Here is a 23377-nt window from a genome sequence, read left to right on the forward strand (position 1 = left end):
CCCCTTTCATTTTGGTCTGAATCATTGCTATATACCACAAAAAGCAAGGGACCTAGTACTGAATCCTGTCTTCTCACATTTTAGCCCACAAATGGAAAATATCAAAATACTGTGTAAACCAGCATTGGAGCTCTCTCCTAAGTACTCATAGGGGTAAATTAAAATGAATGAATGGAAAATCATGGGTAATATGCACCCAATTTTGCGATATATGCTCCCAGCACGCAGGCCTCTTTAACAGGCACGCTGAAGATAAAAATTTGGCCATTAGTTTGTCCATGATCAGCATACAAACAGGCATTTTTTAGGAACAACAAGCCCACCTGCCCACCACATCCTACAAACGTTTCACTGTCAGAAAGAAACAAATGTAGCTGCCTCTTGAACCCATTCATGCTATCTGCTTCATTGGCCTTTTCTGGTAACTTATTTCACAAGTCTATTTTTTTATGCAAAAAAGAGTTCCAGCTGACTCACTTTCTTAATCCAAATTTCCTCATTTTCATTTTGTGTTCCCTGGTTTACGAACCCATCAACACAGTAAGCAATTTGCCTGGATCATCTTTACCCATTCCCTTCTAAATCTTCAATTTCACTTCTTTATGAGAGAATACTACTAAGTGTCCTGGATCTTGCAGAAATTTCTGCAATCAGTATTTGATCTCTGCCCTACAATGTAGAGAAAATCTCACATTAATCGGTTTAAGAAAATGCATTAAAGGGTATATGTTCTGGATTTGTGCTTCCAGCACTTAGCTTCACCTGGTTTAAGTGCACATCAGAGTTTGGGTGTGAAGGTCAGTGGGCCCTGCAGGATCTTTCATCCATTAAAATGAATCCTGCAAGGCTACTCTGCACCCAAAATGCAGAATTGTGCCCCCAATGGAAGTTCCACACTGAGAGTGTGAATTTGTAAAATTACCCTTTAAATTACAAGAAATTATGAGTTTTGGGTCAGTGCTACGACTCAACCAAGTCATCCTGATGTGCAGCGAACTTCCACAATCCAACCAAATGCTGAAAAGCAGTTGTGCTTGTGTAGTGAGAAGCTGCTGCACCTATTTCACTCTCATATAACATGGCATGGGAAAATAGATCTTTGACCATGTGTCTAGCTGCATCGGTGCTATATTCTACCCGGGCTCCACTTTAAAATATCTCTCCCTGAAAATAGTCAACCCTTGGCATCTGCCAATCATGGCATTGTAAAGGCAGTGTGATTGGATGTAGTGAAATATTGTAGAGGCACTGGCCTTATGAGAAAACAACTGGCAAACTGTTCTTCCATTTAGTAAAGAAGAGTCAAGAGAGTCCTGTGTAGTTTTCATGACAATCACATCAAGTGATTTGATATAGTTTATTGTTTTTGTACACCAGTGGGAAGAAAGTTTGCCACTTTCTATGAAGATGGCGATCCCTTAAAATATTCGCAACTGGATATTAGCACAACCACAATGTGACATGGCTGACAGTCTAATCGGTGACTTCTCTGATGTTCCACCTTCTTGGACTATCAACAATGTGTGTAATCCACACTTCCCCATTGCGTTTTTGTGTGATTACCCTTCATCGAATGAACACGTCGTGCTCACAGCCACTGTCGGTTCAGGACAGATATTGTGGTGCTGCACAGAGCTGCACAGAAACGCCCGCCGCCCCGGGTACCCCACTCAACAAAAAGGGCATCGGCCGCGAGCGAGCCCTGGGCTCTTCCACCAATCCCAGCACGAGGGTGTGTGCGCGCGGCCGGCGCATTGGAAGGAGGAAGTCGAGCGGGGAGAGAGCGGGGAGGGATGTACAGCCGCAGGGACTCCAAGTGCAGCCTGCACATGGAGCAGGAACTGCCGGGCTGTGTCTACAGTCAGCGAGGAGGGATACAGGTAGGAAAGAACAGCCAGCCAACTCATCTAACTTTACCCTTAGCGTCGCTTAATAGCGTGCGACCGACACGCACATAGAGGACTGCACTGATGTGGGATTGTCATAGCAAAAATATAGAAAGTAATTTTTTTTTGTCTTATAGTTTGTAGGAGGCACCTGTTACATCGGCTGCAATGCTTTCCTGCCATTGCTGCATGAAGTTCTGTGTGACCGAAATAATTGCGGGAGCTCATCTTCAAAACTCTGAATGTGCCTGTATCCATATATAGCTGCATATATATATACACACATATATATATATATATATATAAATATAAAGTTTTGTGACCGCGTTGGGAATATTATTTTGTGGCGCTGCAGAAGCACATTGTTGCGACTGTCAAAAACTATTTCGAAAGAATAGTTTCTACTGTAGTTTAGTAGCAGCAGTTAAAATTATTTAAATTATATACCGCCGCAATCTATCAAATTAATTTTGTAGTGAGAAACCATTATGTGCCAATGCCATTTACTAATTTTGTTCAGAAACTGACACGTAAGGAAGTTCATGTTCTAGTGCTGGTTGAGGAATTTGCATACTACTATAGTGCGCTTTACTCGTGAGGGTGTTACACTTGAAAGTTTCGAAAAATGTAATTCTGGAAATTAGTTGAAGATTTTTTTCCCATTAGAATCTCTAACATGCATGGTCTAAAGAATGAGGAAGGTTAGTCGAACTATTTTGGGGAAGTCGTTTTAAACAAGTTATGTTTGCAGTTATAATGTAGAGAACTTTATTAGATCACTAATTTGAATAAATTGTGGCTTATAACTATTTGCGAGCACGTGTCGTTGATACAGTTTTTCAGACAAATTAGGCAAATGCTTCAGTGAAAGAGAGGATGGTCAAATTGTTTCATTCCTACCAAGAATTTGAAAATTGAAAACGTTCTGCTAAATTAGTCATTCAGCAATTATACAGTGTAGGGCAGTGCAGTAGGAGGAACTCATTTATTTTCAAAGCTTATCATTAGCCAAATTAGTATTCAGGTATTTGCATAAAGCTTTTTTGTATACGCAGAACATTTCTGGGGGGGGGGGGGGGCGGTAATAAAGTAGAAAAAAATAGTCATTTTAGGATTTGGACATATTAGTAATTTGTTCTAACACATTCTTATTGTAAATATTATGCCATTTGTGTTAGCAACTACCCGAGAAGTTAGTAAATGTTGGAGCTTAAAATTGTTATTTGGTGATCCTCATAATTAATTACATTACTGGTTTTGCAAGATCTAGTTTTATAATGGTTAAATGTTAAAGCTCACCAAACGTGCACAGACACCTCCAGAGACCAATCACTGGTAATCTGCAATCCTAGCGAAAACTGAACTTATTTCTACCCCACTGAACCTCAACCTTCTACTCACTGGTGTTTGCAGTTGCTTCAAAACCAGTGTTTAGAACATTATGTGTTACAGCAGAAGGGTAGCAGCTTCCCACTATTTGTTCCAAATCTGTGGAGCCATCTGTCAGTAAAACAGGAAGGCATGGGTTCCCTTTCTCTCCTGGGCTTGTTTCGCTATTTTAGGGAGATTCACTTCTCCCTATGTAGGAGCTAACTGAAGAAATTGGTCACTGAGACTTCTTGAAGTGAGGGACAGAGTCTAAAGCTGCAGTTCTGCCCATCTGCTACTGTATGAGGTGTATTCATTATTAATCGAGGCAGAGCTTGTGCTGCTCAGATATGCAGTCCTGCTTGGGTAAATGAGACATTCTTCTGTAAATTGCTTCATTTTTGATTGCTGATTGTACAAGTGTCACAAAGCTGACTCAAGGTTCATCGATGCATGCTCAGTAAATTAGAGAGAACATAACTATAGATCAACCAGAGAATGAATTCTGTGCTTCTCTTCACATACAATGACCCAGGGCCATTTAATTTTCTGCTTAATTTTGTTGCAGTCAGTTTGCATTTTTGGGTTATTATGGAGTGGGAAATTAACAATAAATAACAAATTTCATCAACCTCTGCCTGTAATGAAATTTCTATAAATCTTTGTAATCTGTGAAAGATCAGGGTCTCCTTGTCAGAAAGAAATGTAGTTATTTTTTCAAGAGTATTTGGAACTGAAGGAAGAAGGGCATATTTTTCCATAGCAGATAGTGAGTTAGAACAGTGAGCAGTTGCATTATCATCTATTCAGTAACTGGCTACATCATTCCTTTCCCTCTCACTACAGACCACCAGCAGAATATGGAAACTGAAGAGGCACAGGACATTTCCCAGCTGTCAGGTGAGACAGGTAAATCTAATCTGAAAAATGGCATTTATGTAGTCACACCTTATCCTTATACAGCTCTCATACATTAAGACACACTTGCTCCTGACATTTCATTTTTAATGTTTTGTGCTATATAATAGGAAGTTAACTATACCAGCTCTCCATTAGAACACACATGACAGCTGAACTCTCATGAACTGTTATAATAAGGGTGGAGAGTATACACGCCCATAGGCAACTTTTCTTTTCAGATAACACTTTTTTGGGCCTACGGTAGGCCTGTAAAACCTGAGTGAATCCTTGTTCAAAGTATTAATCTAAGAATGAAGTTTGTTGAAAAGAGGTTTGCATCAGTAATACAGATAGAAACGGTACATTGTGGATTGAGGAACTTGAGGGAATGTCTCCTGGAACTGACAATGCACTATATAGAACAAAACAGAATACCGCCCTCTGTGAGCATGCAATTTTGAAATTATTTCTATATTGTAATCCAGCCTTACTTTTGTCCTATTTCTGCTTTCTTAATCAAAACAAAATCAGTAAACAAGGAAGGTTCATTTTTCCTAGCAATTTTCAAATGCATAGCTTAAAGTTGATTTCATTTAACTTTCATATTTAATTTGATCAAGAAGTTGCTTGAAACAAGTTCTTTAAACTTTAACTAAGCATATTCAATTAATAAACTTTATTCAATTGTAATGCCATTGAATATTACTTGTTTTGTACCTTTTGATTGAGGCTTTTTTCTCTACGGCCCTGGTATATGTTTCTCATAGATGCAGTATTAACGTGAGGCATTTAGTACAACTATTAGTGTCACACATCCTCCCCCACACCAGACCACACAATCTGTAACTCTGTTCCACATCTGCCATTGAGCTTCTTATGTACTAAACTCCTCACACACACCTTGATGAAACTATGCTTGTCCCACACAAATACCACACTCTCCATTTGCTAGTGCTAAAATTTCATTTGCTGCTGGAAAGATAAAATATTGAAACATAAAATAAAATTACAAAACAGCTTCTAATTTATAAAGCTAGTTACCTTTAAAGAAAAACTGCATAACTTAACTAGAAGGCGTATAATGTGACTAGCTATAATTGCTGTTCAGGAGCCTGTCTCACTTCCCATGCAGCAGATATTCCTCTTGTTCCAGGTCCCTCCCAGCAGCTGCTTATCTTCTGGTCCAGATCTTGTTGCCAGCTGCTCATCTCTGTGTCTAAGTCCTTTGAAACAGCCACTCATTTCCTGGTCCAGGTCCTTTTCAGGACCTGCTCCTCCTTGAACCCGTGCAGTTTGCAGGAGCACCATCCTGCAGTTTACATTCCAATGACACAATTTCCCACTGGAGGGAACTTTGAAAACAGTCCTTTATTTTGTAGCATCACTGAAACATTTCTGATCTGCTTTCTCATTCTAGAAGTAGATGTCTGGAAAAAAAATGCAAAACAAGATCTAATGACCAATTTAAAAATAAAAGTAAAATTCTTTAACAAGCAGAATATCAGCCTCTACTTATGTTTTTTTAAAATGCTAACTTTTCACAAATTAGGGGATAGAATTGAAAAGCAGAGAAGTTGCAAAGAACCTTGGTTAGACCACACTTGGAATACTGCGCACAGTTCTGGTCTCCATATTATAAAAAGGATATAGAGGCACTGGAGAAGATGCAAAAAAGATTTACAAGGATGATACCAGAGCTGAGAGGTTATAAATATCAGGAAAGATTGAACAGGCTGGGGCTCTTTTCTCTAGAAAAGACAAGACTGAGGGGTGACCTGGTTATGAAAGAGTTCGATAGGGTAATGGGGGAGACTAGAACTAGGAGCCATAAATATAAGATAGTCACTAATAAATCCATTAGGGAATTCAGGAGAAACTTCTTTACCCAAAGAGTGGTTAGAATGTGGAACTCACTACCATAAGGAGTAGTTGAGGCAACTAACATAGATGCATTTAAGGGGAAGCTAGATAAGCACTTGAGGGAGAAAGGAATAGAAGGTTATGCTGATATTTAGATGAAGAAGGGTGGGAGGAGGCTCATGTAGAGCATAAACACTGGCTTAGACTAGTTGGGCCAAATGGCCTGCTTCTGTAAAATTTCCTGTGTCGAACCGATATCAGAAAATTGTGCAGGCACAGCTCTGCATTTTCCTTCTATTAAAGTGGAAAGTTTACCCTTAAATCTTTTTCCACGTTTTCTGAACTACACTTCTATATTGTGAAGAAGTTTGGGTTACAGAATTGCCTTTAAAAAAGTGCAATTGCTTTTGTCTTTCTGCTGTGAATTCTGAATACTGCGGTCTCATAATGTCTCATAAGTAAAATTTGTTTTGTGGTAAATTGCTCTAAATCATTACATTATGTAATGCCGTTTTAAAAAAATATTTTCAACCTGAAATATGATCTACATAAAAATAATATAATGATAGAGGTAAAGAGGTGTTGAAGAATAGATACTACGCATTGTTCTTGCTCTTCATCTGATCTTCCTGATCAGATTACATAAAAGATCCTATGGCACTATTCAAAGAAGAATAGGTAGGTTCTCCCAGTGTCCTGGCCAACATTTATCCCTCAACCTACTCCAGCAGAAGCAAAATAACTGGTCCTTTATCTCATTGCTGTTTGTTGGACTTTTCTGTGCACTAATTGGCTGCCACATTTACCTACAAAACAACAGTGACCACACTTCAGAAGTAATTAATTGGATGTAAAGTGCTTTGGGATGTTCTGAGGACGTGAAAGGTGTTATATAGATGCAAGTTCTTTTGTTTATCTCACTTTCAGGTATCAGTTATTCTCCTTGGTACAATACGTACACTTGTGAAAGATAAAATATGATGTTAAAATTTACACACCCCATTAATTAGCTTTATATGTATATTGTTCTTGGCTGTATATAGAGTTTTGATTCGATTCACTCATCAAATATCTCTAAAAGAAGAAATAATAGCACCTTAAAGCCTGAAGGTACACCGTATGAACTTTAATACGAGAAAAAGTGGCGGCAAGGGAAAGTAGAAAGGACAGTAAGGAACTCTACATTTGTTTAAAGCAGCCATTAGTGTTGCTTCGTAATTAGACTTTTTCAGATTTTATTTTTACTTGAATTCAAGTTTAAAAAAATCAGTTGAAATCATCTGAGAGTAAATAAGTGCTTTTTGGGTCAAAAATAAAGCAGGATGTTAATAATCAAAAACTTCAGGTTTAATTGAAATTCTTCAATGCAATTTTGGAAGGAAAAATTAATACACATAAAGTAAATAAATACATAAAAATGTCTTCATAAAATATAATGCTAAAAGGAGTTGACATGTAGTTTTGGCTGCATCCTCAGTGCCTCCAACACTACAGAACTTCATTCAGTCATTTGTATGTGATGCAGATGATTGAAGGTGTGCTTTGTATCACATGAGTCTTATGATCACAAATGTCCTGTTTTATTTTAGACTGGAAAAAGGACAAATTTGTTCACAGCTATTGTGACATGACTTTTGACCCAATTTAAAAATTAAAAATAAAGTCTGAAAATCGGAAGGCTTCTCTATGAAGCAACATCAATGATGGCTTTAGAAAATTTGAAACTCACCTTTTGGGAGTTAGTTGTCAGGCTCAGTCAGGTTTAACCCTAAAATTAGATGGCTTATTCATTATTAACAAGATTAGGTCTCATGACCTTGAGGCTGTATATCAAATTTGTCCTCTTTTATGTTTCCTTTAGAAGAATCCTAATACCTTTGAATTAAGTAAAGGCCACCAAGTAATGATATATCAGTAATGACTTACTGAAAGTATATTTTTGTTATTATAAAATGTTGAATTTTGAGTTGAAACATTTAGTTGCTCATTGATAAATTATGATAAACCACAGTTTAATATAACTTAATATATATACTTTTCCTGATTAAATTAATTTACACAATATAGAATTTTAAAACTTTGCTTAATTAGATTGAGATTATTTTTATAACCTCTCCACTTTTTTTTAACAAATGAATGTTTGTATTCATCATAGTATCAGTATCAGTGACTCTCATGTCTAATGTAACATGGCATAGTTACAGGGTAAAACTTTAATTAAACTGTCCCAACAATGGGTACAGATTTCTCCTGTGCATTTTATATAGCAAAATAATAAATAATCCTTACTATGGATGTGTTTACGATTTTGCTGCATTTAGTGCATAGAGGAAATCCTCCCCTAATGTGTCCAAATCCAGCTTCAGTAGAGTGCTCCTTCTGGATCAGAGTGAATGTTCAACTTTCCACACCAGGTAACTTTATTGGACTCTCTGTGATATTGACAATTCATAATGCTTGATGGACAGAGTATGCTGTGTACTCAGTCCAACTAGTACCCAGGTTGAAATTGTCCATGTTATAATTTGGATCTTGCAGCAAGCAGAGTGGGAGAGCTTCACCATATCCATCTGCACTAGATTCAATTCCAGGTCCCAGAGTTACGGGTTCTAACCTCCTGCTGCATTCAGTCTTTCATCCACTGTTACTCCAACTTAAAATATGTGAGTGTATGTCATGTTTATAGTATATCTAAGACCTTTAAACCTTTTAAAGTTTGACTACTGATCCTCAACCATTATTTGGAATATCTATAGTAAACCTCAAGATCCCATTACTACATTTTATTTATTCTCTACACAAACCATGTCCATGTTTGTTCATGAATTGGCAGATTTAGTCGTTATATGATTGATGTTATTCTCCACAAGTCTGGCCAAGAGCTCGTGCTTTCTTGTTTTTACAATTTTGCTCCTCCACCATGGAACTGGTGGCCTCAAAATTTACTAACTAAATTAAAGTTGCTCTAGCCAGAACATGTATTGAGTCAGTAGTACAAGTATTCATCACACAACACTTTTTGTACAGCTGTAAAGAAGGGATTAATTTGAGGGCAGATCTCACCTTTTCAACTGCTTTAGAGAAACTGCATTGGATGTTAAATAAGGAAAAGAGCAAATGGTACATCAAGCGATTGTGGAAGTCACTCGCTTCTATTTAAGGGTATGCTTTCAAATTCTTACCTGCTTCCTATACAATGATTTTAGCTTCTTAAAATCTGTGACTGCTTTTCATTTAATGTTTACTTTAGATATCTGCCTTCCATATATTTCGCATTGTCTATTTACTTTTATGCCTTGCTTTAATTTTGTTCCTTTTTATTGTTAATTATTTTACTTCCCGCCTTTTACACTACAATTAAAATGAAAGTACGATTTAAATTGTACTTATCATTTAAATCCAACTTTGAATCATTCTGTGAAACCTTTGCATCTGTCAAAGAAAATATGGTATAAATCAACTCAAAACATTTTGACCACGTGCATATTTTTCTCCTAGTAAATTTATGACTTAAACAAATTAATTCTAATGGGAGTGTGAGATTGAAATCAAAGCATTGATTTTTTTTTTTGTATTGTCAATTCAACAGATCAGGAGGCAATACCTCATTGAAAATGTTTGGATATAAGCAAGTTCAGAACATAATGTTGTCTGTAATGTATTTTATGTAGTTTTAAAAATACATAAACACACATTACTAGAGAAAAATGACAGTTAATCCAAAAATACATTCTACTCCCTTAAATGCACACATCTGTCATTATTATTGCCTGGTTATTGTAACCATATCCTTTTTACGTAGGGAGTAAGGAAGCTCTTTCTATAAATGACCAACCAGAACAACTAGAGCAGATGCCTGTCCCAGAAGATCTGTCTACCAGCTCTGGGGGCCAGAACAACCCACAAGGTGACAGGATCATTGGTAAGTGCAAAAATTTTAGAATGTTACTTTAAAACTAGGTATTATGCTATTCATTAAAATGTATGTCTCTTCAGAACAACAAAAAATAATTTTGAACCTCGTCAAAATAATAGTAATTCAGATTAGCTACAGTTTGGCTGGAAAATGAATTATGGGTTCAATAAGCAATCTATGAATAAAACAAATAATTGAATACGTGTAAACCCTTAATAAAATACTCTATACAAAATAATAGTATGTAATCTTTTATATGTGTAAAAGGGCCTTAGAATAAATCCAGCATGATCTTGCATGATGCATCTTGAACATAGTAGCAGTATTTCTGCTATCTTATAGGATATAATTGGAAACTGTAATGACTTTTTTTGAGTAAGGTTGTGCTACACTCCCTCTTGGTTTGTAAATCTAGTGTGGAACTGAGTCATATAGTGAGGAAGGCCCCAGGTTTGATTCTGATTTGTGCTGACTATACTGCTTTCAGCTGGGGTTGTTATAGGGGCACTACAATTGACATCCTTGGGTTAGGAAGGGAAAAACTCAAGGGTTTCCACTATGTGGTGATTCATGCTGGAGAGCATGCATGTGTGGACAGATAAGGATAGGCTCGAGCTCAGTTGTGAGGTGAAATAGCCTGCTCCACTCAGGGCAGACGAATTTCCGGAATGGGCCTTAAAGCAGTTGATAACATATGCAAGGATCCTAAAGCCTGCTTTATGTGGCCACCAGGTACACCTGAAAATTGTCCGACCCAATACGTTGTTGGATGTCTTTCAGGAATCCTTGGGGCGCAGGATATAGCCCTGCGAAATTGGTTCTTCTTGCCCCTGTTTTTCCCTCCCATGCCCGTTTCTCTTTATCTATCCAATCAAATCCCTTTATCCTTTTAAACATCTCAATTAGATCAGCCCTAAACCGTCTAAACTCAAGGCCATACAAGCCGAGTTTATGCTACCAGTCCTCATACTTTAACACTTTAAGTCCTTCAAAAGAGAATTGGATATATACTTGAAAAGGAAAAATTTGCTGAGCTTTGGGTAAAGTGCAGGGGAGGAAGCAGGACTAATTGGATAGCTCTTTCAAAGAGCTGGTACAGGCACTATGGGCTAAATGGCTTCTTTCTGTGCTGTATGATTCTATGACAAGTCCTGGTATTATTCTGGTGAATGTGCGCTGTACCCTCTCCAAGGCCAATATATCCTTCCTGCGATCCGGTGCCCAAAACTGAACACGGTACTCTAGACGCAGTCTGACCAAAGCTCTGTACAACCGAAGCATAATTTCCTCCCCTTTGTATTCCAGCCCCCTTGAGATAAAGTCCATCATTCCATTAGCCCTTTTGATTACTTTTTGTACCTATGCAGTAGCTTTTAGTGATTTGTGTACTTGGACACCAGAATCCCATTGCTCCTCCATAGTCTCTATTCTCTCCCCATTAAGAAAATATTCCGATTTGTCTTTCTTGGATCCAAATTGGATGGCCTCATTGAACTCTATTTGCCACAGTTTTGTTCACTTGTTTCATCTGTCTAAGTCCCTTTGTAACCTCCTGCTCCCATCTACACAACTTACTATGCGTCCTAACTTAGTGTCATCTGCAAACTTGGATATGAAATTCACAATCCTTCAACCAAGTCATTGATATATATGTTGAAAAGCTGAGGATCCAGTCGTGATCCCTGGGGAACACCGTTTATTACATCCTGCCAATCAGAGTACATTCCCTTTATCCCTACTCTCTGTCTAATACCTCCCAACTAATTAACCCGTGTAGGAACATAGAAATTGCTAGATGAAAAAAGATCAAAGCCCATCTAGTTCACCTTCTACCATCCTGATAGCCGCATGATACAACAGTAATGGAGTTGTTGACTAATCATGCAATCAATCACTATCAGTTAGTACACAGCAGACTGAGACATGAGGTGAGTGGTGGAAAACTTTGTGAATCATAGGTCCAAAGTCACTTGATCCGCCCGACCATTCTACACTTACCATATTTCATTTCTCAAATTATTCATATACTGCATCCCAAAATATCATTTTCTGAACAAAATCTATCTAATTTGCATTTGAATGAATCAACACTATCTGCTTCCACCGTCTTCTTAGGGAGCCTTGTCCATAGATTTACCACTCACTCACTGAAATAATGTTTCTGCAGATTAGTTTTGAATGACACAGGGTTACCTCCAATTCCATGCACATTTATTTTTGCTAATAATTTCTTGTGTGGAACCTTATCAGATGCCTTTTGTAAATTCATATAGACAACATCATAGATACTCCCCTATCCACCATGTTGGTGACCTCCTCAAAACATTCAACTAGAATAGTCAGACATGACCTACCCTTATGACTCTCTTATCAGCTCTTCCTTGTCCAAGTGCTTAGTCACTCTGTCTCTGATGATAGATTCCAGTAACTTCCTCACAGCTGACATTAAACTGACAGATCTGTAGTTTCCAGGTTTCTCCCTCCCTCCCTTCTTAAATAATGGATTGACATTTACAATTTTCCAATCTAAAGGCACAATTCCCGAATCTAGAGACCGTTGAAAAATTGTGACCAACGCATCTGCAATTTCCTCACCTATTTCTTTTAAAAACTTGGGGTGGGAACCATCAGGTCCCGGAGATTGGTCAATCAGGTTAATAAATAAATTCTTATTGTGAGAACCATTGTAATGTTTTTAAAAGCAGATTGTTTAAAAAGAGCTAGGACATCCAGGGGTAGATTTTGTGGCCTCGTGTCTGACGGGAATTGGGCAGTAGTGCCCCAAAAATGATGGGAATGACTCACCGTCCTGTTCTTGCTGTCACTGTGGCCACTGCAGTCTTCCCTGGGGCCTGACGTGGATGGCCGGAGCATCGCCCCTTTCAGGTGGTAGGCCCTTTTAATATGCAAATTGGGGTCCTATTTATGATTGCCATTTTTGGACAGTATTGGGCGGAGCATGCACTACTGCAGCAGATAGTTCTGTATGAGAAAGCAGCAGCCAGTTTAGAGTCTTCAGGTTATTATTCTTTACCACTGCATGTGCAAGGTAATGTGAATGTTGGATGTGTCATTAAACTATGAGGCAAACAGAAATTACCTGTATTGAAAAAATGTTTCCTAATGGCTGGTAATACAGCATGCCAACGTTAAAAAGGATTGAGCTGAAAATATGTAAAATTACCATCTTTCTGTGATTTAACTTTTCAAAGTAAAACCGGTCAAACAATTGTAGAATCATACAGCACAGAGGGAGGCCATTTGGCCCATTGTGCCTGTGCCGCTCTTTGAAAGAGCTGTCCAATTAGTCCCACTCTCCTGTATTTACCCCATAGCACTGCAATTTTTCCCCTTTAAGTAGTTATCCAATTTCCTTTTGAAAGTTACTATTGAATTTGCTTCCACCACCCTTTCAGACAGTGCATTCCAGATCATAACTCGCTGTGTCAAAAAAATTCTCCTCATCTCTTCTCTGGTTCTTTTGCCAATCTAAGTTGTAGAGCAGAGTAGCGATTTGGGAAAAAACAGAGTGTGTCAGGAAGGGATAGAAAGTTTGACAATGGTAATAGGGCATTAGTGACTAAGGTCGCATCAGGGAAAAATAGTAAAAAATTAAAATTAAAGGCGCTCTATCTGAATGCACAAAGCTTTCGTAACAAGATAGATGAATTAATGGCACAAATAGAGATAAATAGGTTTGATCTAGTAGTCATTACTGGGACCTTGTTGCAGGGTGACCAAGGTTGAGAACTAAATATTGCAGGGTACTTGACTTTTAGAAAAGATAGGCAAAATAGAAAAGCCGGTGGAGGGGGGGGCGGATGCCCTGATAATAAAGGATGAGATAAAGGCAGTAGTGAGAAAGGATCTTAGCTCAGAAAATCAGGATGTACAATCAGCATGGGTGGAGCTAAGAAATAACAAGGGGCAGAAAACACTGGTGGGAGTAGTTTATAGGACCCCTAACAGTAGTTACAGAGTTGGACAGAGTATAAGTCAGGAAATTAGAGGAGCATGTAACAAGGGTAATGCATTAATCGTGGGGGACTTTAATCTTCATATAGACTGGGCAAACCAAATTGGCAAAAGTAGTTTGGAGGACAAGTTCATGGAATGTATTCGAGACAGTTTTCTAGAACAATATGTTGAGGAACCAGCTAGGAAACAGGCTTTTTTAAAATTCGTTCATGGGATGTGGGTGTCGCTGGCGAGGCCGGCATTTATTGCCCATCCCTAATTGTCCTTGAGAAGGTGGTGGTGAGCCGCCTTCTTGAACCGCTGCAGTCCGTGTGGTGAAGGTTCTCCCACAGTGCTGTTAGGAAGGGAGTTCCAGGATTTTGACACAGCGACGATGAAGGAACGACGATATATTTCCAAGTCGGGATGGTGTATGACTTGGAAGGGAACGTGCAGGTGGTGTTGCTCCCATGTACCTGCTGCTCTTGTCCTTCTATGTGGTAGAGGTCGCGGGTTTGGGAGGTGCTGTCGAAGGAGCCTTGGCGAGTTGCTGCAGTGCATCCTGTGGATGGTACACACTGCAGCCATGGTGCGCCGGTGGTGGAGGGGATGAATGTTTAGGGTGGTGGATGGGGTGCCAATCAAGCGGGCTGCTTTGTCCTGGATGGTGTCGAGCTTCTTGAGAGTTGTTGGAGCTGCACTCATCCAGTCAAGTGGAGAGTATTCCATCACACTCCTGACTTGTGCCTTGTAGTTGGTGGAAAGGCTTTGGGGAGTCAGGAGGTGAGTCACTCGCCGCAGAATACCCAGCCTCTGACCTGCTCTTGTAGCCACAGTGTTTATATGGCTGGTCCAGTTAAGTTTCTAGTCAATGGTGACCCCCAGGATGTTGATGGTGGGGGATTTGGCGATGGTAATGCCGTTGAATGTCAAGGGAAGGTGGTTAGACTCTCTCTTGTTGGAGATGGTCATTGCCTGGCACTTGTCTGGCGCAAATGTTACTTGCCACTTCTCAGCCCAAGCCTGGATATTGTCCAGGTCTTGCTGCATGCGGACACGGACTGCTTCATTATCTGAGGTGTTGCAAATGGAACTGAACACTACAATCATCAGCGAACATCCCCATTTCTGACCTTATGATGGAGGGAAGGTCATTGATGAAGCAGCTGAAGATGGTTGGGCCTAGGACACGGTCCTGAGGAACTCCTGCAGCAATGTCCTGGGGCTGAGATGATTGGCCTCCAACAACCACTACCATCTTCCTTTGTGCTAGGTATGACTCCAGCCACTGGAGAGTTTTCCCCCTGATTCCCATCGACTTCAATTTTACTAGGGCTCCTTGGTGCCACACTCAGTCAAATGCTGCCTTGATGTCAAGGGCAGTAACTCTCACCTCACCTCTGGAATTCAGCTCTTTTGTCCATGTTTGGACCAAAGCTGTAATGAGGTCTGGAGCCGAGAGTAGGTATAAATGGGTCATTTTCGGGTTGGCAGGTTGTAACTAGTGAGGTGCCGCAAGGATCAGTGCTTGGGCCTCAGCTGTTTACAATCTATATCAGTGACTTAGATGAGGGGACCAAGTGTAATGTATCCACATTTGCTGACGATACAAAGCTAGGTGGGAGAGTAAGCTGTGAGGAGGACACAAAGAGACTGCAAAGGGATATAGACAGGTTAAGTGAGTGGAGGAGAAGGTGGCAGATGGAGTATAATGTGGCGAAATGTGAAATTATCCAGTTTGGTAGGAAGAATAGAAAAGCAGAATATTTTTTAAAAGGTGAGAGACTAAGAAATGTTGGTAGTCAGAGAGATTGGGTGTCTGTACACAATCACAGAAAGTTAATATGCAAGTACAGCAAGCAATTAGGAAGGCATGTTAGTCTTGGTATGTTAGCCTTTATTGCAAGGAGGTTGGAGCAGAAGAGTAAGGAGGTGTGGTCTCACCAGAACCCTGTAATTATATAGGGTTCTGGTGAGACCACACCTGGAGTACTGTGTACAGTTTTGGTCTCCTTACCTAAGGAAGGATATACTTACCTTAGTGGGGGTGCACTGAAGGTTCACTAGATTGATTCCTGGAATGAGAGGGATAATCCCTATGAGGAGAGATTGTGTAGAATGCGCCTATATTCTCTGGAGTTTAGAAGAATGAGAGATGATCTCTTTGAAACGTATGAAATTCTTAGAGGGCTTGACAGGGTAGATGCTGGCAACAGGTAGGAGATTTTATACAATCTAAGTGGCGAAGATAATAGGTGAAACACTTTGATATTGTCCTTAGCTAAAGTGCTTTTACTATACCAGCTGGAGAGTCTAGATATAGGGGTCATAGTCTCAAGATAAGGGGTTGGCCATTTAGGACCGAGATGAGGAAAAGCTTCTTCACTCAGAGGGTTGTGAATCTTTGAAGTTCTCCACCCCAGAGGGCTGTGGATGTTGAGTTGTTGAGTATATTCAAGACAGATCGATGGATTTTTGGACACTAAGGGAATCAAGGGATATGGGGATAGGGCGGGAAAGTGGAATTGAGGTAGAAGATCAACCATGATCTTATTGAATGCGAACAGGCTCGAGGGGCTTTATGGCTTACTCCTGTTCCTATTTCTTCTGTTCTTATGTTCTATTTAAGGACCTTAAATCTATGTCCTCTGGTTACCGACCCTCCCGCAAGCGGAAACAATCTCTCCCCATCTACTCCCGCCAAAATCCCTCATAATTCCGCACACGAACAAGCACAGAAACTACCTGCAAATGTAGTATGAGGCACTGTGAACAAATTACTGGGCCATCTGTGTGTACTCAAAGTATTTTTTAAACCCATAGTATTTTAACCCTCCTTACTTGTGCTTGTGATGCACCACAAGGAGAGCTGCATTGTGACATGGAAGGTGAATTACTGTATTGCTGTGTGAATAGAGTCTTCATAGCTTTGATTCATATTTTATCATTGCTGGTATAGCAAAAGCACTTTAGCTAAGGACAATATCAAAGTGTTTCACCTATTATCTTCGCCACTCAGATTGTATAAAATCTCCTACCTGTTGCAAGACATAAAAGATTACATTTTTGTGCCTCGCCCATGATGAGAGGCAATATTTCAGGTCAGTTACAGGCCCCCCAATTCTAGGCCACTTCTCTGCAGTGGGTTGAGTCAACAATACTAAGATAGGTAGCTGCAATCCCTTTTTTGCTTTTGAATGCCAATCTGAAGTGAACTTTTATTTTCCAACTCCTTATCAGCCAAGTATGCAGCAATATCCAATCCATTTTTGTGCAAGAATCTTGTGTTTGTAGTACATTTTAGCAGTACAAAAACACTTCCAATACTTGAACAAGCTACAAATCAGCACTTTACATTATTTGTTTATACCTCATTGACAAGGCCACTGGTTTGCATGGAAAAAAGAACAGAATTATGGAATATGATTACCAAAGCACAGGTAAAATTGCTAGAGTCCCATTTGATAAAAAAGGAATTTGATTTATTCATCAAATGTAAACTAACCCCCTGCACGTTGGGACTGATGTAAATGTGGCATTAAGAAATGAAATGCTTTAAAGTATAGGAGACTGAGAACGCAGTTAATTAAAACACTGACTTTTTGCCTCCTGACCTAAAATCCAATCCAGACCAGAATGATAGGATCTCCTTTCTATAGCTGTAAGGGCCCTAAGTGAAATGAATTTAGGCAGTCTCAATCCATTTTCTAGTAATCTCAAATCCATGGCTAATGCTGCTATAATTCAACTGCAATTGTCACTAAATTGTCAAATTCACACAAAAGCTTCAAAAGATGGTTCTTGCAGGAAATGGAAATATCACAGTTGGGCAATAGGGGTTGCTTTTCTAGATTAAGGTGAAGAAATATTATTGTGGAACTAGTAGAGCAAGATGTATTGTACATATAATCCATGCTACATCTGTGTGCTTGTTTTTCCTCCCTCCCCTTGTTCTTTTCCTTCTTAAATGTTCTCTTTAATATCTTTTAATTCTGAGGAAGGGTTTATACCTGAAACGTCAAATGATTTGTGTTTTCTTGCTGGACACTGCCAGACCTGCTGAGTATCTGCAGTGTTTTCTGTTTTTCAGCATCTGCAGTATTTTGATTTTTGTCCACAAGTACGGAAATTTCTTTCTCCAACACCGAAAATCTTCACCTCAGAGAATAGCGTTTGCTCAAAAATCTTTTAATTTTCCTCCTTTTTTTTAGATCAAAATAAATACTTAAAAATTATAGAGTAGAAATTCTAATCAACATATGTCATGTACAAGCACCTGTACTGCGTGCCTGTAGGCATTGATTTTTACACAGGTGTTGACCTATTTATTGTGGATGAGTTAACGCCTGTGCAAAAATAGTGTATACAGGAATGTAACGCAACAAATAATTTGTAATTATTTGTAAAAGAAAAGTATTTTGTATGTTTAGGGAAACAGATCAGATGTAAAGTGTAATGTACTCCCAGTGGGGAACCTTGCCCACCATGAGTCATATTGAGTATTCAGGCACATGCTCTCCATAATCTTTCATCTATCAAAATGAATGGATGGAAAATCCTGGGGCCGTATCCCCAAATTGCTGGTATGCACTACAGGTGGGAGAGGCTCCCTGCTGGGAATGTAATTTCATAAAATTACCCCAATATTCTGCAATAATTCATAGAATTTTTGGCTGTCCAAGGTAAAACTGTACCAGTTGGCTTTGGCATAGATACCAGGTATTTGATAGAATCATAGAAAGTTACGGCACAGAAGGAGGCCATTCGGCCAATCGTGTCCATGCAGCTGAAAAAGAGTTATCCAGCTTAATCCCACTTTCCAGCACTTGGTCTGTAGGTTACGGCACTTCAAGTGACATCCAAGTACTTTTTAAATGAGTTGAGGGTTTCTGCCTCTACCACCCTTTCAGGCACCACCACCCTCTCGGTGAAAAAATTTCTCCTCAGCTCCCATCTAATCTTTCTACCAATTACTTTAACTCTATGCCCCTTGATCACTGACCCGTCTGCTAAGGGAGATAGGTCCTCCCTATCCACTCTATCTAGTTCCGTCATATTTTTATATACCTCAATTTAATCTCCACTCAGCCTCCTTTGTTCCAAAGAAAACAACCCCAGCCTATCCAATCTTTTCTCATAGCTAAAATTCTCCAGCCTCGTAAATCTCCTCTGTACCCTCTCTAGTGCAATCACATCTTTCCTGTAATGTGGTGACCAGAACTGTACACAGTACTCAAGCTGTGTCCTAACCAATGTTTTATACAGCTCTAGCATAACCTCCCTGTTCTTATATTCTATGCCTCGGCTATACAGGAAATTTGACCTTAAATTGTGCCTAATTTATACAGCAAGCTCAAGTAAATGACTTACAAAATAAATGCAAAGCCTGCAAAAATAGAAAATAAATAAACAGGCAGAACAGGTTCCACAACAGAACCAAACCTTGCATAGCAACAAAACATTTTTAAACCAAGCATCAACATCCTATTGATACAGCGATTTGATCAGAAAACTGCTGCAGTACCCTTTAGTTGTCTCAAGGGTTCATATTTTATGCTCTGCATGATAGGTGCACATATCAGGAATTCAGGCACAGAGGTCAGAGAGACATGTGATTTCCCATCCATTAATTAGGTCCTTGCCCAAATTCCGATTGTGCGCTCCCATTGCCTGTAAGCATTAAATTGTAACATTTACCCAGAGATAAGCACACTTATAAACTATTGTTGATTGTAATATGTATAGACTAAGGGGGTGAGTTTCAGTGAGGGGTTCTCCCGATCATCTGTCGTAACTTACGGCGGATAAATGAGAGAACCCCGATGGAAATTCTACCCCCTAATTTTTTGAGGTTACATTTTTATGGAATGCTGTGGGATACTAACTGAAGTAACATCGTGGATTCCGCTTATAATGAAAATCCATTATCACTGCAAAAAAGACATTAAATACATGATTTCATTACAATTAGAAGAGCATTGATAAGATTGAAAAACATGACAAAAACACCTGCGAAACATGTTTGTGGACTTTAATTTAAATTAACTTTATTCTAAACCTTAAAAACATTTTAACCGTTTCAACAATTTAACTTAATTTCAACATTTTAATATTGTAAAACAGGGGTTGCTTTTGGTCTTTACCGCCTAAGTGGAGCTCAGAAAAGAAAATTTGGCAAGGAGGATTACAGCCAGTAATTCCCATTGAAATTAACAGAAGAAAAAGGCAGCGAGTTCTGTATGGAGCATGTGATCCTCTCCGCCAGACTTTCTATTCTTCACCCTGCCCAGGTGATGCTTAATGGCCAGGCAGTAAAGACAACAAGCCTCTCCACAGTGTCAACATTTTCACTGGATAAATGTTTTAAAACAATTTCAACATTTTAAGAAAGATACTGTATGGTAAAAGCAGTAAAAGTACTTTAAGTACCTGTACTCAATAAAAGTCTGTTATTGCAAAAAGTTCAGCACAGAAAGTAGCCATTCAGCCCATCGTGTCTTCACCAGTGCTAGCTCCACATCAGAGCACTCTACTTCAATCCCATTCCATTCTTTCCCCCATCTCTTTAGTATTGTTCTTCAAATACTTGTGGAATATATGGCTCTTGAGGATTTTGTTATAACATAGGTTATTACCTCAAATTGTAGTTACCCGAGATTCTGGGAAACTGCTTAGACTTAAGGATGCTTGCATTATTTAAATCCAGTTGGTGAAACTTCTGATCACATTTTCAGTTTATTTATGGTAATTACAGAAATGGGTATAATTCTAAGGCTGGCAGTTAACAAATTATCTTGTTGGTTTCACATGTGAAGATATTTATCTTATTATATGGCTGACCATAGTAGAACCTTTTTGATGTCACAGGTGTCAGCCTTGGCTCAGTGGTAGCAATCTTGCTTCTGAGTGAGAAGGTTTTGGGTTCACATCCCACTCCACAGACTTGAGCACTTAATCCAGCAATGAAATAAATGACCAGACGATATGTTTTAGGTATTAGTTGAGGGATAAATTTTGGTGAGGACACCAGGAGAACTCCCCTATTCCTCTTCAAATAGTGCTGAGGGATCATTTGGGGGTGAAATTGGGCTTCACCAGTAATGTGAAACGGACTCATAATGAATTGGCAGTCCATTTTACATCACACCCAATTTTCTTTTCTCTATGGCGTGGTGTAAAACTGGTGGCCAATTTGCCATGAGTGTATTTTGTGCTATTGGCGAAGACCAATTTTATCTCCTTTATGTCCACCTGAGAGGGCAGAAGAGGCTTCTGGTTAGCATCTCATCCAAAAGACAGCACCTCACTAGTACACTGAAATATCAGCCTAGATTATGGTGAAGTCTTTGGAATGGTGCTTGACCCCACTACCTTATGACTCAGAGGCAAGAGAATTACCACTGAGCAAAGCTGAAACCTTGGCTGGTGACTTCTTAAAGCTTTCATTGTTTCGCTGTTGCTACATGCTTATAAATAACTTCTGAGATATGGTATATTTATTGCTAGTACTTTTTCATGCATGGTGCAAACAAAATTAATTCTTTATCGCAAGTACTATTTTGCTGTTCACATCACCTTTGATGATGGACTTCTAACTTAATACTTCGTCACTCATATGTTATTGAGTCTTGTGCCCCATTTATATGATCGCACTGCTTCAGTTTATAATGTGGGGCAGATTCAGCAACAATGGACAACTCCATATGCAAGATATTGTAGTTGGCTCGAAAGTAGCAAATGTGACTTTAACTGTGTGTGAGTGAATCTCACATACATGCAGTTGGTGTAGAATCACACTTGCAACATTCCCACACCCTTTCTGATGTCGGGGAGTCTGTACAGGCCAGCAAAGATGAAAGCAGGTTCCTGGCTGTACAAATGGCCCGACACATCATTCCTCTTTGGAAAGACTTCAGATGACGGATATGTCAATAGGGAAATCCTCTGCCCAACAGGCGTTCAGTGTCTCTGACAGTGCTGCGATCACTTTGTTTACAAATCAAATGTGATGGGGTTGTGAGTGTTAAGCGATACTGCTGCAATTATCTTACAGTTTTGCTGTGGGGCCACTTTTGGCTTACTGTGGTAATCGGGAGGGGGGGGGGCGCAACTGGCTTTGCGATTGTGTCGCCCGCTCGATCGCAGCAATGAGAGGCCTGAACCATCTTGGCATTCGGGCCTCATTGGCAGGCAGCTGGCAAGCTACGTGCTTCCAGGCAACCTGCCGGTCCAGAGGAAATCAGATGGCTCCTAAGCTGAGCTGGTTGACAGTGCAGACCTGGGGTGGGTGGGGGCGTAGGTGATCCCAGGGCAGGAGAGGTGGCAGTGGGATGGACTATTTTTGTGGGGCCAGAAGGGTACCCCGCTTCTCCTCGGCACACAAAAATGAAAGAACAAACATTTTTGCTTTTATTGGAGTCCTATGATGGTCATCAGACCCTGATTTAAATATTCAAATAAGGTTCCGGGAAGGTGTGCTGGACGCCTATTTCAACGTCCAGGCGAAGATTGCACCAGGCAGGCCTCTCGATAGATCCTGGCAGGATGCGAGCCTCGCCAATTTTCGCCCTGCGCCGCCTCGATTTTGCCAGGAAATGGGACAATCAGCAAACAAAAATCAGCTCCTGTGTGTTCCTCAACCACTTTCTTCTGAGTCTGCTATCTTACAGTTGCCCACTGTCTTCCCATTAGCTACTTTTTTTCATTTGAATGTTCCGCTTTTATATTTATCTATATCCTGGTCTGCTTCTGTCACTCTCATTGCTCTATTTATCTTTCCTGGCATTCCTTCCGCATGCTGCTCTCCATTGTGGTTTAATTAGGCGGAGCTGCTTGATGTGAGCATTAGGGGTCCCATAATCATAGACTGATCAGTCAGCAGCACTGATTTCTGAAGTTCTGATGGACCACATTGCAAATAGAATCAGATCACCAACCATCCAACCTCTGCATAACAAAGGACACCACAAAAACTTCAAAATATGAACAAAAATTAAAACACCCAAATGCATGGTATAATTGTGATCTTGAAAACAAAATGCTCATCAAGATCATGGTTTTTGTAAGTTAAAAAGCTTTTGCCAGTCCATTACCTCAAGATATGTATCCTTTATATCTTGACACATAAGAATATAAATATTACTTTTACTAAGTGCATGAATTGCTCTGACTTTTGTACACATACAAGTCCAAAACCAGTGAGGACTCCATGTACTTGTGTAATTCATCATCTGATTGTTGTTATGTTATATGATGGATACAAAATACTTTTCTTCCTTGTCATGAAAAATGTCTAGTGTCAGATCAGAATAAATTGATTGAACAGTTGAAGAATGGTTGGCAATTAAGGTCAATGGGTATGTGATGTCATAGAGGTTACTATACATTGGGATTGTGACAGCATAGAGGTTACCACACAGTGTGTTTGTGATGTCATAGAGATTACTACACAGTGGGTTTGTGAGGTCATAGAGGTTACTACACAATGAGT

The 23377-nt window shown here is 39.6% G+C and overlaps 1 protein-coding gene across 5 annotated transcripts in view; it reads left to right on the forward strand.

Annotated features, from left to right (window-relative positions):
- The first annotated feature begins 1506 nt into the window (after nucleotides 1-1506).
- ikzf1 (IKAROS family zinc finger 1 (Ikaros)) overlaps nucleotides 1507-23377 on the forward strand; it is a 74269-nt gene continuing 52398 nt past the window's right edge. Inside the window, exons 1-3 of one of the 5 annotated variants that reach the window (XM_068005260.1) lie at nucleotides 1507-1880; nucleotides 4101-4163; nucleotides 9817-9936. In XM_068005260.1, the coding sequence (XP_067861361.1) occupies nucleotides 1520-1880; nucleotides 4101-4163; nucleotides 9817-9936 (544 nt within the window). In that variant the 5' untranslated portion in view covers nucleotides 1507-1519. The remainder of the gene's footprint in view (nucleotides 1881-4100; nucleotides 4164-9816; nucleotides 9937-23377) is intronic. The other 4 variants (XM_068005291.1, XM_068005269.1, XM_068005277.1 and 1 more) reach the window with 4 other exon arrangements.

The sequence above is a fragment of the Heptranchias perlo genome, chromosome 2 (genome assembly GCF_035084215.1).
Source record: "Heptranchias perlo isolate sHepPer1 chromosome 2, sHepPer1.hap1, whole genome shotgun sequence".
Taxonomy (NCBI): Eukaryota; Metazoa; Chordata; class Chondrichthyes; order Hexanchiformes; family Hexanchidae; genus Heptranchias; species Heptranchias perlo.